Raw genomic sequence first — 19,102 nt, forward strand, 5'->3', positions numbered from 1 at the left:
TGGAGGAGCTTTCTCCTCCATTGGGATTCCTGTAGCACAATTCCCGGCACAGCTCAGCAGAAAAGTTGGCTAAAGTCAATTTTGTTTTAAACACCGGAGATAAGATAAAATTTTATAGCATCTGCAATGGATGTCCAGTAAAAATATTTGTGATGTTATTTTACTTGGTATTAGATATCAGTGACCAACAGCTGTTTTCCAAATACTGAGTTTGGTATATAGCAGGTACTAGTCTTTTTTACCAGCTGTTAGTAATCGGCTGCTCCTTAGGGCTGCCACGCATCTGGGTATTTCAGACCCTTTTCAGTCCTTCCCCTGCCTGCCACATGCTGTCTGGGCAGGCTGTCTGGGCAGGCATTTAGGCCGTTGCTTGGGCAGGTGGATGCTGATAGCCATGTCAGGTTGCCATTCCCCCTCCTACCCTCACACATGTCTGCAGCCTGTGTTTTCCTTCTTCTTGGATCAGCCTGCATATTTTCAGATTAAAACTTGCTTTTTGCTCCCAGTTCTGGAACCTGTAGGTCCTCCCATTTCTTGTGGGTAGTCTTCAGAAGAAAATGCCAGCTCGCAGGCCAGATTCATGGAGGAGTGCAGGACACGGGGCAAGGGTCTCTCAAAAAGCTTTTCTCAAAGAGCTGCCTGGTCTGAGAAAACAGGGCCTATGGTGCTGATGATCTGATCTACTTGCCCGTTTCTCATTTCTTAACCAACAGCAACCTGGGTTTGATTTGTTCGGCTAAAAGTTGAGGTGCGCTGTAGCCCCCGGTCTGCCTGCAGCCTGCCTGACCTGCCAACAAGTTCAAAATCACCAAGGGTTGAACAAAATATTACGGACTCTGCTATCTTTGGGAGGTGTCCAGCACTGACTCTGTGTGCAGGAGCCAGGTTCCATCTCAATGTCTCTCTTTTCCTCTAGGTCTAGAAGAAAAAACAATTCTTTCCAAAAAAGAAAAAATGAAGCTGAGGAAAGAAAGATGGCTACAGAGTAAGTACTCCTCTGAAACACAGCGGTACTGTGGGCATCACAGAGCGTGGCTCAGTTGGATCTCTCTGAACATGGGGTGTGGGTGGCAGTGCTGGGCAGTGCCGGGGGGAGGCTGAATGCTTCTCAGAAACTTTCACATCTGCTCACCAGCACGTGGAATAAAAGTGCCAGGTGTTGCGTCTCAGTGTTTAGCACTAAGATTGAGTCATTGCCCCAAAACTACTTTTGATCTTCCTCCACGTGTAATATAAGCGACTATGTAAAACCTTTATTTGTCCAGATAGGACACTGTTCCCATTAGGTTTAGCATGTTTCTCTATCATCTTTTAAAGCTCTGGTACAGATATGACCAGCTGTATAGTGGAGCTCCTCCTCCCTGAGGAGCTGTGGGGACAGTAGGACAGCCTGGAGCTGAGCCCCACGCGGCCACCAGCTAATCCCAAGGATCTGTGGTGAAAGCCTGCAGTAGGCCCTCCTGCCCTTCAGTAAGGGAGGTCTCTGGACGCTGCTGGTTGTGTTACTGCTCTTTCCCATGTGCCACAGGTCAGTGAACCCACTTATCAGACAGTCTGGCCTTTCCTGAGGCTGTGAAATACGAGCTAAACAAAACCAGACCATGGCAGAAATGCTTCTGTTTTCTGTGTGGGAAGTGTCTGTATTTTTGCTTCGACTATCTCAGCACAGTAAGAGATGCTGTGCTACCCAGTGTAGCAGAGGGATTCCTCTTGCCACCTGGAGCTGTTCTTGGGACAGGCATTTCCCTTAACTCCTTCCTGCCCAACAGAGTTGCTGACAGACTGTGTTTGGGGCTGAGGGATGTGGCTTTCTGCCGCAGCATATGCTCTCGGCTCCTGAGCTCTGAGCTCAAGTCCATCAACCTGTGATTTCACCAGTCGCAGTGAAGGTGTCTCTGGCTCCTCTTACATAAAAAGCTAATAATTTAACACCATGAGTGTGAAGGAAACCTCCTCCCTATCACCAACCAAAACTTCCAAGTGCCTTTGACATCTGCAACCCTCGGTGTCCCTGTTGGGCACAAAGCATAGACGGTTGTGCTAGTCCTAACATCTGGCCTGCTGGCTGCACTTTTAGTGCTCCTAAAGGTCTCTCCTTGTCTGATACTCTTGTGGGAACAGAGGAGGGGACCCCTGGAGCACAGCTGAGCTTTCCCTCCCCTGATACCTGGACTGGTACCAGGTGCTGTGGAGGAAGGCATGTCCTCAGCAGCATTTTATGACAGAATCCACAGTAAAAGGGGTACATGGGACTCTTGTCTTCTGCAAGAAACAGAGGGCATGCTCCTGCAGTGAGGTGACAGCACTGCTCCCATAGTCAAGGTCAGCCACTTTGGAAAAGCCCAGGAGCAGGATCCCTACACTCTCTTAATCCTGCCCTCCTGCATATATGCCTTCGTAGCATCAGTCTTTCTCAAGATCATATATGTTATTTTGGCCCTGCTCGTCCTGGAGTGGCCTCTTTCCTCCTCTCTTGGCTCTGAAATTACTAAGCTGAGGGAATACAAATGAAATGCAGAGGCTTTGCTTGGAGGAGAACACCAAGATAGAAAACTTCAGGCCAAATTATCTCTGTCTTAGAAGATACTAGGTATTAGAAGTGCTTTACAGATACGGAAGTACCTAAATTGCTGGCTCTCTTGACTCTTCCACTAAACTTGTGGCCAGTTGGCAAATCCAGCATTCCCTAGCAAATGCTTTGCTAAGGGTAGCAAGTACCCGGGGATTTCTGTAAGAAAAGTCAGCAAGTGTTAGTACCAGGTGTGCAGTTTGTAACTGAGAAAAATGGAATAGCTGGAAAGAGCCTGTATAAACATCAATAAAGGAAATGATATTATTATTATTACCTGATGGAGCAAAATGAACTGGTATTTCCAGAGATGGAGATTTTTAAATGAAACTTGGCATTCTAACATTGTGACCTGAAAGAGCTGCAGTCAACTGAAACGCATTGATTTTTATCTGATGCAGATAACTGCCAATTCTTTGTGGGTTTTGCAGTCTTTGCCCCCCAAAAGAGAACCCAACTTGGACTGCTGAAGTTGTTATCATTACATCTCTGTTTTCCTAAATCTTCCCAAGAGTTTGTGTTTCTTCTTGTCCCAGGGCTGCTTTTGTGACACTGGATGCCAAGACCCTGGGAACTAAAGTTCAGCCCAGTAGTGCAAACGCAAAACTTTGAGATTTCTTCCATTCCAATAAATCATCTCAGGAGAGACTAGAGAGGGAAAAAAATTATGTAATGCTTCAGTCATTAGAAGTATGCACATTTAAAAATACATATATCGCATGGCTCCTCAGACGAACAAGACTTCATAGGAAAAGAATTTGGGATGTTTGTGCAGAATCAGGTGTCTGAAAATTTTGAGCACATACTGTTTATGAAAGCATTGAAGTAGTCAGCTTCATAAAGCCAGACCAAAAAAAGAAGTGATGCAGAACAGAAAGCTGTGTTCTTGGCAGAGATTGCTGTGAGGAGAAGCGTTTACGATCCAGATTTGTCACAAACATCCATGTACAGCAAAATTGCAGTTCATGAAAAACTGTTGCTCTTCAACTCAGCTGAGTTGGGGAGCAGACAAGACAAAGATATTGAAGGAGCCAGCAGCTAGCCAGTGAATTTGAGTTCTGCTTTCTTGAATGTGGGTGGCAGGATTAGACCCAGAATTGCAGGTGGCATCCTGTCTGCGGTCTGTAGAATGGCTTGCTGCTTTTGTGTTCCCACCAAAAATACTTGTGTTGATTAGTCCTGCTTCTGTGGCCATGCTGCCGTTGGAAGCTGTTGGCCTCCCTGTGTCGCCAGCTTGGCCCCATGGCTGCTGGCACTGTGCTCCGTCATGTCCAGACAAGGAGTTTCTAGCTTAGTGCTGAGGCTTGTCCTTGCAATACACTTATCATCCAAGGCAATAAGCAGAAGCCTGCTTTTCCACTGTGGCCTCTGCTGGGTGCACATGGAGGAGGTGGAGTCCACCATCATGTACCGTGCAGCACTGGTACCCCTCGCGGGTGTCACGACAATGCAGTGGGTTTCCAGGCCTGGTGATCACCTGACAGAAGGAAAAGGAGCTCCTGGATCCCACTGAGCTCTAGCTGTTTCTGGTGGCATCATCAAGGGACTTCTGGGACAGGTTGGGGCATCTTGGAGCTCAACTGGAGGCTTGTAGCAGTGCTGGGCTTTTGTGGGCTGTCCTGGAGGAGAATATGTTCTGCTGGGGCTCACCCTGGAGGCTGCTGGTTCTGTAAGGCTTTGGCAGCTGCAGGACCTATTTCTACACCAGGGAGCCTCGAGGATTGAGGCAGAAGCCTGTGGCTTTCAATGCCCACCTCCCATGGCTGAGAAGGGAGACTGCTGTAACATTTGTAGAGCCTTATGTGCCCACAGCCTTGCTCAGAGCTGCTGCAGGGAGACTGGTAAACATGGTCTCAAGGAAAAGCCAGCTGCCTCTGTGTCTGCCACTTGGTGCAGTGCTTTTCTAAGGGCCCAGTTTATCCAGCATCTGACTGCTTGAGCTCTACCATGAGTCCTGAAGGTGAGACCTTGACTTGCTCCAAACTAAGTAAACGACTGAAATTAAGTCCATCTTTTCTGCCTGTGCTAGGAGACCATTGTTCTCTCCCAACAGAAAAGCAGAGATGGGGCTGTGACTGTTTAATGCCACATGTGGAGCTGACTGTATTTGGTTTGTCCCTTCCCCTCTTATTTCTCTCTCCTAACTACATGCAAGGTCAGCATGTTTTTTTCCACCCCAGGACTCCCGTGCCGTGTTGCTGTGAGCAATGAACAGTGCAAGGGATGGAAACAGTTCAGACAAAATCAGTCTGGGGATTTCACTTCCCATTGCAAATGTCAGTAGAGATGTATATAGTTATAAGCAAACACAGCAAGGGAGGGAACTACCCAGCTGCACTATTTTCAGTCTTTCCCTGGTTTAAATCACTTCTGGCCTGTTGTTCCTGTAGATGGTGAAGCAGCCTATGGATTTCTTAGCTCAAGGGTTATCTCTTGCAAACGCTTCCTCTTCCGCCAGTAATGTCCTGTTTCTGATTCAGAAATAGAAAGTGTGAAGCTAGCCACGCAGAAGCAAAAAGCTGAAGCAAAGCGGAAAGCAACACCTGTGGTGGGAGACATGCAGCCGTTGATGGAAGCCCTACCTGAGCTCTCTGACCTGACCACAGGTGGCAGGGGCAGGAAGCCATCCAAGAGGTATGTGCCATTTAGGGATGGGCTGTGTATTTCCCTTCTTCCTGCAGGATGGAGTGCCCTTCAGCTCAGCTTTTAGCTACAGACAATGCAAGCTCAGTGCCAATAGTCAGCAGAACAGGGCCTCATTCTCAACTCCATTTCACGCCTTTCCACGCTTCACTCGCTGCAAGAAAAAAGCTTAAATGTGTCTTCTGAATCCACAGCTAAGAGGGGAACTGTACTGCTCAGATGAGGCTTAGCATGAGACAGGCTGGGAGCAACCACATGTCCTGGGAGTTGCAGGAGTGACACACAAGTCTCTAGAGTGTAATGCTGCTGAGCTCACCTGAGAATCGACTTGAGGTGTTGCGTCCTGCCGTTCTGTCCTTCCAGACCTCCAGGCTTTCTCCTGAGGCAGTTCAAGCCCTTTGAGCAGAGCTTTACGCTCTGGCCAGACTCCTTGTTCACCCCGTTGGCTTTCTGTTCTTGGACAAGAACAGAAAGATGGTGTTTCCATTCCCTTTATTGTACTGAAAGAGAAGGGCTATTTCTGATCCTCTGACACCCACGTGTCAGCTGTCCCAGACAGCCATAGGGTGGGTTCTGGTTGCCCTTACGTTTTCCCCTTTTTAATGCAGTGCTCTGCCTGACCATCCGGTCAGTGTTGCAGCTGCTTTCGCATCCCCCAGTGCAGAATAAAAGTGCTCTGCGTGCTGCATAAACGCTTGTCTCTCCTCTCCAGTTGCTCGGTAGGGGTTGGAACTAGAAACTTGTTTTGACCATAATAAGAAAGCATTTGGATTAGAGAACAGCCAAGAAGGCGGCTGTCTGGCAAAGCACCCTCTTCTTTGGTTGCAGATCAAGGCTGGAGATACCATGAACCCTCTTGTGACTTGCTGGATGCCCCAGAAATAAACTCTGACCCAGGTGGGACACGCACCTACAGAACTTGGCTGAGTTGGCAGTTCGCTGTGCTTCTGGAAAGCCACTCCTCAGACAAACAGCAGCTATGAACCTTGCATCTAAGCATGGGAAAATATTTTCTTCCTTAACTTGGCTTCTAATTCTTTGAATAGCATTTTTTTTTTCCTTTATGCAGCCATTCAGTCAGCCTGGGCAGTTCATTCTTTCAGTGGGAATGAACAGCAAAAGAACATGCAGAGTTTCAAGTCTTGCAGAGCACTGAGGGTTGATTGGATGGAGTTCTGGGCCAGGGCTTAGCCTGAATAGGTGGCTTTGCCCTCTTTCTGTGATGATGTGCCACAACCACATGTGGCATCTGACTCCAGGTTGTGTTCAGGGGTCATTCCCCCTCATCATTTTCCCCCAGCCCCCTTGGTGGCTGAGCCCGTGTTATCCAGGAGAGTGGCTTGCAGGAAGTACGTATAGGGGAGGGAGGACAGGTAGGGTGCTTCCTTTGGGGACTGCTTTCCCAGGTGCTGCATAATCTAGTACCAATACACGGTGTCGCTGCAGCCTGCAATTCTGGACCAGCTCAAAAGATAGAGTAGAACTGGAAAAGGCTCAGGGACAGCTGACAAGGATGACGGTGGAGGATCTGGCACAGCTTCTGCGCAAGGGGTGACTAAGTGAGCCAGGGAGTCCTCAGCCTGGACCGGAGATGGAGGCGAAGAGGCTTGGGAATGTAATAGTCTATAAAATCAAGTGTGATGTGGTTAGGAAGTAGTTCATCTACTTTTCCAGTATGAGAAGTAAAGGACATCAAACATAGCTAGTGAGTAGGCAGTTCAGTGCAAGCAGGAGGCTCACTGCTCTGCACAGCTCCTTGCTGCAGGATATCATGGCTGAGGGAAGCCTGTGGGTTCAGGTGAGACCTGACAAATCCAATGAGGAGAGCTCCATGGAGGGTTACTGCATGTATATAAACTGCAGCTGGCACTAGGTCTCTGAGCTGCAAATACTGGAGAGGATGTGGCTATATGCTTGCCTTGGTCTTATCCCTCTCTGGCCATCTGCTGCAGGCAGCTTCAAGGCAGAACACTGGCCAAAATGGTCCTTCCAGCTACTGCAATCGCTCTTCTCTTCTGTAGTACACTTCATGGCAGAGGATGTGTGGCACACGTGGAAGCGTTCGGTGGTCTTGCATGAATCTCCAGCCTGACATCCTCAGAGAAGCGCCATCAGCTCCTTCTCTCTCCAAACCCAGACCTGCTGTGGGAGTGTGGCAGCCCTTCTCTCCTTTTGGAAGCCTGTGCTCATACTCTGGCTCTGTTTTCACTTTGGCTGCAAGGCTCTGGTGTCTAGAAAGCCCAGTGGGCCTGTGGCACAGCAGGGTAGAGAAGCCCAGCCCTGGCTGAGAATTTCGGGATTGGCCAGCACTATCTGCAGTCAGCTCAGCGGAGGTGGGAGCTTGGCATTGACTGATGTCACCCAGATTGCCTGTGACATGCCAACCAAAAAGCAGTCCCCCTTGGTACTGGCATGGAGGAGCTACAGTGCTCTTCCCCTTGCTGGCTTGTGGCTTCCTGGACTGCATGAGGATGTGTGTGCATAAGTGTTTGAAATAATCAGAGGCAGCTTTTGTAGGATTTGAATCATTACATAAATGAAGGGTAATACTCTGGTGATTTGTCAGCATTATTAATAAAAGATTAGATTCTCCAGGAATTTGATCTCCTGCTGGGTAAGAGAGCATTACAGTGAGGTTTTTCTGTTTTATAATGAATGAAGGCAATGAAGAGTAATGAAACAGGGTTACTAACACGGTCCAAGTGAGCAGGCAGTGTGCTGGTGGTTTGGTGGGGGAAATTCAGGCAGCAGCCCTTCAAACCTGCCAAACCAGTGGGGCAGAGCTGTTGAGTGGAACTGAAAAGCCTTCAGAAGCATCAAGCCCTTTAAAATAGTGGGGTGGCTGACAGGAAAAGTGGGCTTGCACAGCCTGAAGCAGACCCACGCCCTCGTGGTGTGCTGCAGAGGAAGCTGTCCCACGAGGCACAGCCTCTGGGGCACGTGGTCTTGTATGGCCCGGGATGCACTCTAGAGAGGCTTTCCTTTAAGCATTGTAACCCTCTGTAGAGCTACTCATCTTTGAAGGGACTGCCATGGTGTCTTGGTGGCACACTTGGCAAGCCCCTGCTCTGGTGACCTGGGTTGCCATCCAACTTGAGAAGGGATTTCTCTGTGCTTCTGTGAGTGATCCAGGCAAACTGGGACAAGAAATTGCTCCTGTGCTGAGCAGTTAACAGACATGAAGAGAGCAGAGATGCTTCCTGCTCTTTCTGTGTCTCGCAGTACCAGTGGACACAGCAGTGTGACGGGAGCTGCTCGAACCCCTGTAGCTGTTTGTCTGCTCTTGCTGATCGCCATTCCTCGTGAGCTCTCAGGCCTGTTTTGTAACACCAGCAGTGCCAGGGTGACCTCGAGAGGGACTGAAGGGTACAGGAGCAGTGCGCAGGCATTGATCTGCCTGGCTACCCTTTCCTGCACAGGCTCTGTGCTGCGAAGGCTGGCTGATAAACATCCACGCTGTTTGGGTTTGTCTGGGTTGGCAGGGAGCTTTGATGCTGGGGCACACTGTGCTGGGCTGAGGGTAAATCAAATGTGATTGGGGCAGTGGTGAGAGCAGGCCTCAGCAGCTTGGGTCCACCAGGATCCCCCTTGAGGGAAAATAAAATGGGCCAGGATGGAGAGAAGGAGAGATGAGGAAGAGGAGCAAGAGCTGATCGAGTAGAGAGGGATGATGAAAGTGAGTGGGGTGAAGGAATATGGGGCAAGGGAGGAGGAGGAAAGGAAGAATGGGGAAAAAAATGCAGAATAAAAGGATGGAGGGTAGCGGGTCAGAGAGGTAAATAGGAAGAGGAGGTCACTGTAACACTGCCAACAAGAGACCAGATCCTGCTATCTTGAAGAGAAGGTGAGGGACTGTCATGTTTCCTAACCTTGAGAAAGCTGAAGGGCTCTGGGGCAGATCAGGTGGGGGAGGTCCTGGCCCCCAGCACCCACCAGTAAGGTAAGATTCCTCCTTGAGCCATGCCCCAACAGAGGGGTGGGAGGCAGACCCTCTTCCCCCTTGGGCTGTGTGCTGGGCCTCAGCCCCAGGGTGAATCAGAGGGGAGCTGCTCTGTGGAGGCAGACTCTCTTCCCCGCTTGCTTCTCCTGTTTACCTCTGTATCTGTGTAACCCTGAAGAATGGAAGTTTCTTCTCCTTTCCTTAATGTCCAGTTCTACCAGCAACTCCCCTTGTGCACTTCAAGTCTCAAAAGCAGTCGCTGCCCTTCCTGCGTGTTCCCTTGCTTGGGCTCAGTGCTTGGCTTTGTGGTAAATCTCTGCCGCTGCTTGGCATCAGGCACCACGTGCTTCCAGCATGCTGTGCAGGATGGTATTACACCTCTGGTCTCCTTGGACTTTGCCCAGGAATAAGAAATGGGTGCAGAGAGTGCAGATCTGTGCTTGCTGCTGTGCCTCAGCTGCACATAGTGCACCATCCTGCATTCCCATGGGTCCATCTTCTTGCAACTTCATGGGTTCTCAAAACCTATGTTTGGTGGCAAAAGCTGAAGCTCTGTTGTTGTGCTTTCTCTTTAGCTAATCTGTTCACAGCTGACTTAAGCTGGCAAGCCTTTGACAAGGATGTGTTCACAGGGAGAAAGGAATATAGCCATTCTTTATCTTAAAATATAAATTACACCTTACACCCCAGTGGTCCCACCACAGGACTTGAAGCAGGGCTGGCAGTTCCCTCTTCTTGCTGAGTAACCGTGGCACTGTCTATAACTGATGTCTGCCGATGCTGGAGCTTGGCAGCATTAGCAAGGAACATGAGATGTGTAGAGGTGATGTGTACCTGGTGGTGAGGGGAAGTTCAATGGGATCTTTTCTCTAAGCAACAGTATCGGTTTGACCTGGAGGTTAGCGATAAGCAGAAAGTGATCTGGGCATGGACAGCTCATGCCCAGTTCTAGAATTAAGTGATCTGATTTTTCTTTAGTGCGTTTACCTCCTGCCCATTTAATCCTGACTCCTGAGCTGTTGTCAGTGTGTGGCGGAAGGAGTTTGCATCTCCATTACTGTCTGGCTATGGAAATAATTGCCTTTCAGGACGATTTCCATACAGGACAACTACCCATACTTTCTGGGAAGGCAGATGCAGAATCCCTGGACTCTTTCCATCTCCACAGCAATTGCTAAATTACTGCTCCTCTATAACACTCTCTCACTTTTTTTGTTTCTTCTCTCCACAGCCATGTAAAAGCAAAGGCAGAGCCAGCAGACTTCTGTCTGATGAAACAAGCTCAGAAACGCCGGCTCTTGTAAGTATCCAGTTATCGGTGCGTCCAGTCCCTGCTGAGCGTTACAGAATGGTTGAGACTGGAAGGGACCTCTGGAAGTCAGCTGGTCCAACCCCCCTGCTCAAGCAGGGTCACCTAGAGCTGGTTGCCCAGGACCATGTCCAAACAGCTTTTGAATATCTCCAAGGATGGACATCTCACAACCTCTCTAGGAAACTGGTTCCAGTGTTTCAGTCTTGCTCACCTGAAGGCCCTAGAAGAGGTCGCAGCTTTGATTTTCCTCTTTACATAGCGCAGGATGTTTGTGGGTGTCCTGTCTTTGTCCCTACCAGACTCAGTCAATTCTAAATGGATTCAGTCTGCGTCCGCTTCTGTCTCATTTAACATCTAAGCAAAGAGAGCACAGGAAACTGCACTTGCTCCTTTAAGAGTTCACTTTCCCTGTCTCATTGAAAAGAAAGTGATGGCTTGGGCCTCCTGTTTCAGGACAAACCCACATCAACTGTCATCTTTTTCCTCCTGGCCACAGTTGTGACTTCTGGCTGTACCAAGTGAGTATGTCTGTACTGTGTCTCTCTGTGCAGCATGGACAATGTGGTTATCAACCAGGTGGTGCGTCCTTTGTCTCGGCTTGCTGAGTTGGAGCAACATCCAGCTGTGGCTCAGTCTTTTATGACACCAGGCCCATGTAGCTCTAGCTGATACCCTTCAGGAAAGCCTCCTGTGGTTGTGTAGGTGAGGAGCTCCTGGAACTCTGCGTAGCATCAGGAGCTACAGCTGTTCTGTTGGAACACCTCTGGGATGCTAACTTACATGCCATACATCCCTTACGAGGACAGCTGTCCATTGGCATCTGCCAAACCTTTTCTTGTAAAATGAAGCACTAAATGCTTTTGAATAATTCCTGGACTTGGTTAAGGGTCTGGCAACTCCTTATTCCTCTGTATAATCTGTTGGATATTTTATACTGCCACCAGGCATCAAGAACTTAATTTCCCGTCAGCACAGCTCTCCTGGGGCTAGGCACTATGATCTGGCAGTGTTTGCTTTCTGTGATCCCTGTTTCCAGGATTTCTGTCAGTTCTGAGCCATTCAACTTCAAACTCAGGCTGAGGAGAACACTCTACAGATCCCAGCACTGCTCTCCAGCACACTCTGTGAATACCCTTCTGTGTCTGAAACTGGCCAGTGTCGGTGCTGGGGTGCCTTTCTTGCTCAGTTCTGCCTTTCTGGATGAGTTCCTCCTTGGCTTATTGCAGAAGCCCAAGTGTCATGGCCTTGAGTACCACCAGTGAGTGTCTCATTGTGCTGGAACTCATGGGTGAGGAACACTGCATGAGGAGGGACTTGTATACAGATCTGAATCCAAATAGGCAACTCCACCGTGATCTTCTGTATCAGCAAGCTGTTGATCCCCTGTGTGCCCCCCTCTTCTCCTCTGCACAAAACTGGACAGATGCACTGAGTAGTGGCATGTATCCTACCATAGTGGTCTGGGAAGTCTGTGCTTCTTGGCAGGGAAAAACTTTGGAGGAAGGTCTTTGAGGTTTGTTTTCCAGGATGTTAGTTAGTACTGGAGGTTCCCTAAGTCTCACCCCATTGCCCCAGCTGCCACAACCCAAGCTTCAGGTTTGGCTTCTCTCTCTGTTCCTCTGGCTGGGGCAGGGCTGGGGTTGAATGGAAGGGCCCTACTAGGGAGGGAACTAGCTGCATGCTGCAGGCTGAATAGCACTCTGCTGACCCACAGCAACTACTGAGAACATGGAGATGGGTGTCTGGCTGGGCTGTGGAGAGCCTAGCAGTCTGTCTGAGGGAGATGGAGAGGTCGCAATGGATGTGACTTATGTAAAAGCTCACTTTTTTTTTTCACACTCCTCCTGCTCTGTTCTTCTTCATCACTGCTTGCTTGCTTGCTTTTTAAGACAAGACCATTTCCACAGCAACCAGCTGTGACCAAGCATGCAAAGGTAATTCTGTCATGCTCCTCCCATGGTGTTTAACTAGTGTTGCACATAGGATTACCAAGCCTCTATGTTGAGCAATAAAGAGGGTCAGTAGATGAGTTCTCGAAAGCAGAATCTGCTTTTGTCCTAGTGCACTGTGAAGTAGTTTTCATTCTTAGTGATTTGCCAGATACTCACAGTCTCTTGTTCCTGATTTACTAGGGAAAAGCTCTAAATTAAACATTTCCAAGTGATGCTGGACACTAACGTGATTGTTTCTGTCTCTGTGGCATAAGATCAAGTCTCTGGCTCCCATGAAGTTGGCAGCAATTTGAGCTTTGCCCTTGGATAAATTAGGTTTATTCTTGCACTGTTTCTTTCTGAGGTTTACACCCAAGATCATTCTGTCTGTACAGAAACCCACTGCTTTATGAATTCTGTTCTTATCTGCTCAGTTCCTTTTGCATGAGGCACTTAGCATTTGTGCGTTGTTTTTCTTTCCTCAGAGAGGAGGAAGTGGCTCGGTTTCATGAGGTCATCACCAATCCCAGGTACAGAGCCAACCCCCTCATGGCCATCAGCGAGCATCTCTCCAAGAGGCTGAGGCAGGAGGAAGAAGGTAAACCCCTCTAGAGTGTCAGCTGAGACCAAATGTGCGCACTGGAGCTGGTGTGAGGGCTTCAGGCTGCAAAGGAACACATCACTAACGTGACCTCTCAGCTACTTTAGTCCTTGGAAGCAGTTCAGCAGATTATTAAATCCAACAGTCCTGTTTTCTGTCTGCTGGAATAATGCCGTTCTCTCCTGACAGTGGCAGCTGCTCCTTGGCAAGCAGCCTGCAGAGAGCAGGGTGTTCTGCGAGATCTTTGTGCAGACATTAAGCTCCCTGTGAAGTGTCTTGACACCTTTTCTCTTCTTGTGAGCAGGCACAATTTCTTAAATTGTGCCAGTGGCAATGTATCTGTTTTCTGTCGTTTCCCTCCCCTTTCTGACAACTCTGAAAAGAGGTTCCCTGTTGCTATGTTGAGATGGTTCAAGACCCCAAGCCCTGGAGCCCAGAAGGCTGTTGTAGAACTGTGTAAGGACTGATGATGCTGTTCAGAGACATTGTTTTATGTGAGAAATTTAGCTTTGGAATAAACAAACTTTCACACAGTACTTAGTTTGTCTGGTTCTTGTTTTGGTAAATACTAATTGAAATACGAGCTTATTCCCATCACTGGAAAAATGACTTAAAAGAATGGGGGTTTCCCATGTGTACAGTGAACCACTAGACTGCTGCTGCAGCATGCAGCAGAAGCCCTGTGAAATTGCAGATCATGCCTAACTTAGACTTGCCTTCCTCCTACCCTGGAAGTGTGTGCTTTCCGTGGGTGATGCTGATCCGTTTTGACCTGTGTGGTGTTCCCTGCTTGGCCTGCCCCATAGGAAGCATCCCAAAATGTGTCCTGGCTGCAGGCTGTGAACTTCAGCTGGTCATTTACATGTTTGGGTTTGGGAAATGCTGCAGCAGGGGGAGGCCTTTCCTTCTACCAAACACCAATTTTCACAAAACTCCAGTGAATTTTTGTGGGGACAACTAAAGGCAGGGCTGTTCCCTATTTGAGATGATCCCAATCTGACACCCCAAAATGTCAGTGCTATCTTTTGAACTGTACAAAAAGTTTTCTGATGCTTCTTAACCTTGGAAAAGCAGCCTGCCTATGTCAGGTCAACTCTGAGGAGCATCTGAAACTTTTAAGAAAGAAATTCACTCTGATGCCTAGACAGAACATGGAAGCTGCAGCTGACTTACCCAAGGTAGTGCCTAAAACCAGCCGCAATGGGAGTGGCAGGCACCTTGATCATACCCGTCTCTTGCATCACTAGTAATGCTGCTTTTTTTCTCCCTCTAGGCTGGCACTGTTGAACAAAAGCAGTTTTTCTAATGCCTGCCTCAGCCCCGGCAATGTAGATGCTGTTGCTGATGCTGCTTGTTGTTAGAGGAATGTCACCATGCCACCCCTCCTCCCCCAAGGCCTGGCAGGAGAGTCATGCTGGCAGAGGCTGCAGAGAGATGCTGGCTATGTCCCATCCTCCACCCTGTTGCTCTCAGGCTGGCAGAGGACTGGCAGGGCTCTCCTCTCCCCTGAGGGCTCCTGTGTCAGTGCTGGCAGGTGAACACTGCTGTCCTGCTCGTCGGCGTGCTCTAATGCTCTGCAGGACCAAGGCTCTAGAAAGCAGAGGGCTGTGGTGGGGTCAAACAACTTGAAATATCTCCCCACCTCCTGGTTGGTTCCTGCTTGCTCTCTTACCAGTATCTGATTGTGTTTTAGGCCATGTTGGATTTTGAGCTCTGAACGCCAGTCCCAGCTGCAGCCATGCTTCCCCTGCTGATGTTATGCAGGCTGGGCACTGCATTGGAGAGCTGAGCCTTGGTCGGGGCTGTGCACTAACGGCACCTCCTGCCTGCGGCCTGCAGCTGCTCTTGCTGCTTATGGCTCCCAACAGCCCGAGATGTGACTAAGACTTGGACCAAGCTAAGGTTTTTGGGGTGGTTTCTCCATAAGCCTACTGTTTACCCCTTTACTCCACCACGTAGCTAGCTGCCTCCTGAGAAAGGCGCCATCCTTGTGCTTAAGTGGAGGGAAGGCAAGAGCTGGAAGAAGCTGAAGACATCCAAGTACAAAGGAGGATGAAGGTTGCTTCTCTTGTTAGTGAACAGCAGACTCAGGGGGATGGAGTAGTGTATCTGGAGGGCAGGAGGGACAGAAGGCAGCTTGCATGGCATGTTGGAGGACTTCTATTGCTTCTCTTCTGTAGTTTGCAGGAGCTTTGCAGCTTTCTTTTTGTCTTGTGGTTTTTAGATAGTACATGACACGAGGAGAGCCCTGGCCTCCTTGTACGGCTGGGTCATGCAGTAGCCGAGCTGTGCCCTCGTGCTTCCTTTCACAGCAGCAGTGATGCATTGCTCTGCACCATCACAAATAGGTGCGATAGCTGGAGAGAAGCCACAGGCAAGTTTATAAAATGCCATCCTGGGTTGTGCTTTATGGGTGGGATCATATCCCTCCCCTCGGAGATGCATGTGATGCATCATGACTCTGCTTTGCAGAGATCCAGCGGGAGTGGTGATTTCATTTGAGAAGCACCAATTTCCTGGGCACCATCTATTTTGCAGAGAGTGAGACCATCCTTTAAAGCCTCTGGAGAGTTAGTTGGATTGTCCCACGCACCTCTGTTCCAGACCAGTTTCTTCTTAGTAACTTCTCCCTAGGGTGAAAACAAATCTGAAAGGTTATCAATTCCTGTCTTCCCAGACTACTTAGTTTTCTTTTCACAGGCGGTTCCAAGTAACTTCGAGTTGAATCAATGCTTGGATGGCCTGAATTGCAATGTTAGGGAAAATCCCCAGCTGGCAGAAGGGCTAGTTATAGGTAGGTACTAGGGTAGATGTTGCTGGGGGTTATGGGGCAAGAGATCACCTTCTATCTCTAAAAGAGTAAAGCCTGACAGGACTGCGTCCTTTTCTCATCCTGTGCAATTTTTCCTAAGAGGCCCTGCAGTTTGGGGCTGGAGTGGAAAAGGGATTTCTGTGTGCAAAACCAGCTTTGAGCACTTTGGAGGCCCAAAAAGCATCACCAGGGTGAAGGGCTCTGTGGTTTGTGTAGCTCTTCCAGGGTGGCATCAAGACAGGAGCCGTCCTGGTGTCTCAACGCTGGTCTTCCCAGCGCCTTTAGGTTGCCAGCTGTGGTGGTTATGGCCAGAGTTGGTCACTGGAAATTTGGACACCAACAGAACAGTCATCCAGCACTTCTCCCTTGCTCAGCCTGGTTGCTGGGTCCCATCCTTTCCCTTCAAACCGCTGGGAGCCAGTAGAGCTGAACCCTCATTATCCAGGAAGCGAAGGGGTGACTGACCAGGTGGAGGTGTTGAGCTGGGTGCCCCACTCAGTACTGCCTGGTAGCTGTACCCACGCTGGTGGCCCTTCATCTTCATGCACAGCATCACCATGCAGCACATTCACACCTTCTCTTTACCTTGGATGGGCTGACACCATCACTTGGCTGTGTGTCTAGCTCTTAGCCCGCTGTTTGAAAATGTTGGTCTCCTGGGTATTTAGCAGCAGTTAAACATGTGACTGTTTGAAACTACAGTTCACAGCCTGCTGCTGCAGGCATCTCCTGCCCCCGCCATCCTAGCAGTTGAGCAAAGGACTTAAAATCTGCCAGGAAACAGGCGTCTGAGACGCTGAGTCGCCTTCGCAGTTGGCATGTTTTCCAGATGATAAAAGCTTTCATGCCAATTTTTTTTTTTAGATAGCAGGGTGGGAAAAAATAGCTTCCAAGCTGTAAGGAGTAGTTGTGCCGGAGGGGAGGGAGGGGGCCTGACCTGGCAGCTCTAGACTTAGCAAGAAGTAAGTAAGCAGCAAATGCACTGCAAACTCGGGACTGGAAAAATCTGGGGCTACTTTTTGCAGCTGTTTTCTTTCTTGTTGGTGATTTTTCCCTTGAAGGCTGTTCATGGAACCATGCCTGAAAGCAGAAGCCTGGGTATCCTGTCCATCTGGTGGTACCAGCAGATATTTTCTGCTGCACACAAAGCACCCAAAGTGGTGGGTTGAAGGGGATTCTCCTTTGCCAGCAGCTCATGGGTAGTGTCTTTGGTTTGCAGGTTGCAAAGGGATATTTTTTTTATAGCAGCTCTTGCAACTCCCATGTTTCTCCCCGGTACCAGCAATGGCCCATCGTGCTTTGTCTCTGCTGGAGCAGGGGTTGCTTCAGTCCAGCGGCATGTCTCAGAAAAGCATGGTGAGTCACACGGACCTGTCCCCGACCCTTTGTCTAACCCAAGAAAGTCCCTAATGCAAGTATGTAGACTCCCTCCTCCTTCCTTCCACTTTCTGGTTTGTCTGCCCTGGGAGGTTTTCCTCACAGACCGTGTGCAAGCAAGTCCCCCCATCCCCTTCGCGTATGAAAAATATGACTTACGCCGGGTAGAGAGGACTTATGCTTACGCTCTGGTTGAAGCTATGAGCCACATTGGCCCCATGGCTTCCTTTTTTTCCTAGAGCTAAGCATGTATGATGGCTTTTGCCAGCATAACCCCTGCCAGCTCCAGCACTGAGGCACATGCCTGTGCTGCAGGTGCTGGCCGGGTGGAGCTGTCTGCCTCTGTGGCTGCCAGGGAAAGCTTGTGGTGGATGGGGGCAGGCAGGTGAGCCCAGCGGAGCTCCCGGGTTTGCAGGAGTTTTGCACCCAGGGAGTTTTGCACCTGGGAGTTTTGCTCCTAGGTTTTGCACCAGGCTGGGTGCCTCTTGCTGTGCCAGCAAGTTGTCTGGTGGCCCATGACTGGGAACCCATCCCTGGAAGTGCATCCCCTCCTGCTCCCTGGGTGGACTCCAACCTTCCTGGTAAATACAATCTGTAATGAACTGCAAAAACTGGCTAATCCATGCTGCTTTAGTTGAACTGGCTTTGACAGTAAATGCTCTGGGATGGTGCATTGGACTGGCATAGAGAAATCAGGGGCAGTATCATCATTGCAGGGTATAGGCAGGACAGTGTTTGTAGGTACTGGTAGTACCTTTTCTTGGATGACAGTAGCATTGTCTTTGGTGCTGCCTCCTTCATACCAACACCGATTTGTGGAGGAGAGGAATGGGAGCATGAGAGATTAATTTGCTTTCTCCTGAGTCTTGCTGAGCCACTGAAGAGATCCCAGGACTCTGGCTATGTCAGTAGTCTGCACTTGGATCCCTAAAACTGACTGTCACCCTGCCTTTCATCCGTGCAGTGTAATCACCTGTCATGGAAGTGAAGCCCTCGCTTGGTGTGGCTGAGGAGAAACAGCTGGATGTCTAACAGGCATGCAGTTTTCCAGCCATGCAGAGCTACCTTTATCCTGTGGGTTCCTGAGCTTGATCCCAAGTTCTGACACGTGTCATGGCTGTGCCAGACACAGGAACTTGCAGTGAGACCTTGGTCTGCACCACAGGAGGCACCCACTGGCTGAGCTGTCCATGAGTAAGCCCAGCCATCCTTCCTTCATGTGATCTGCCAGAGGCTCTTGGACAGCTTGTGCCAACTACTGGCTGGGAGTAGTGGGGCTGGGGGGCTGCCATGGGCTCCTTGAGATGACTCCCAGGTTCTCCTCTCCACCAGCTGGCAGCAGTCCCTGGGTCATGCCCTGGACTGGTGCAAATCCAGCCCTCAGCTACGCTCCTCACCGAGTACTTGGTGTGTCAGTGGCAGCTGGTGAGGAGCAACCACTGGGAATGTCAGGAGCATTAGGTCTCTGCTATAGGATGGTTGTTCATCTCTGCTCCCTGGCCAGGGCATGCCCAGGGCTGGCTCCCTTCCCATGTGTGTCTTCGTAGAATCATAGAATCATTAAGGTTGGAAAAGACCTCTAAGATCATCGAGTCCAACCGTCAACCCAACACCACCATGCCCACTAAACCATATCCCTAAGCGCCTCGTCTACCCGTCTTTTAAAAACCTCCAGGGATGGTGACTCAACCACTTCCCTGGGCAGCCTGTTCCAATGTTTAACCACTCTTTCAGTAAAGACATTTTTCCTCATGTCCAATCTAAACCTCCCCTGGCGCAACTTGAGGCCATTTCCTCTCGTCCTTTCGCCAGTTACTTGGGAGAAGAGACCGACACCCACCTCGCTACAACCTCCTTTCAGGTAGTTGGAGAGACCAATGAGGTCTCCCCTCAGCCCCCTTTTCTCCAGGCTAAACA

The 19,102-nt window shown here is 49.5% G+C and overlaps 1 protein-coding gene across 1 annotated transcript in view; it reads left to right on the plus strand.

Annotated features, from left to right (window-relative positions):
• Positions 1-952: 952 nt before the first annotated feature.
• The window catches only part of FAM207A (family with sequence similarity 207, member A), a 20,351-nt gene continuing 2,201 nt past the window's right edge, over positions 953-19,102 (plus strand). The window contains exons 1-4 of the mRNA XM_009320763.1: positions 953-985; positions 5,050-5,203; positions 10,384-10,452; positions 12,881-12,993. Of these exons, the coding sequence (XP_009319038.1) occupies positions 955-985; positions 5,050-5,203; positions 10,384-10,452; positions 12,881-12,993 (367 nt within the window). The 5' untranslated portion in view covers positions 953-954. The remainder of the gene's footprint in view (positions 986-5,049; positions 5,204-10,383; positions 10,453-12,880; positions 12,994-19,102) is intronic.

Source organism: Pygoscelis adeliae, unplaced genomic scaffold, assembly GCF_000699105.1.
Source record: "Pygoscelis adeliae isolate BGI_AS28 unplaced genomic scaffold, ASM69910v1 Scaffold63, whole genome shotgun sequence".
In the NCBI taxonomy this organism is placed as follows: domain Eukaryota; kingdom Metazoa; phylum Chordata; class Aves; order Sphenisciformes; family Spheniscidae; genus Pygoscelis; species Pygoscelis adeliae.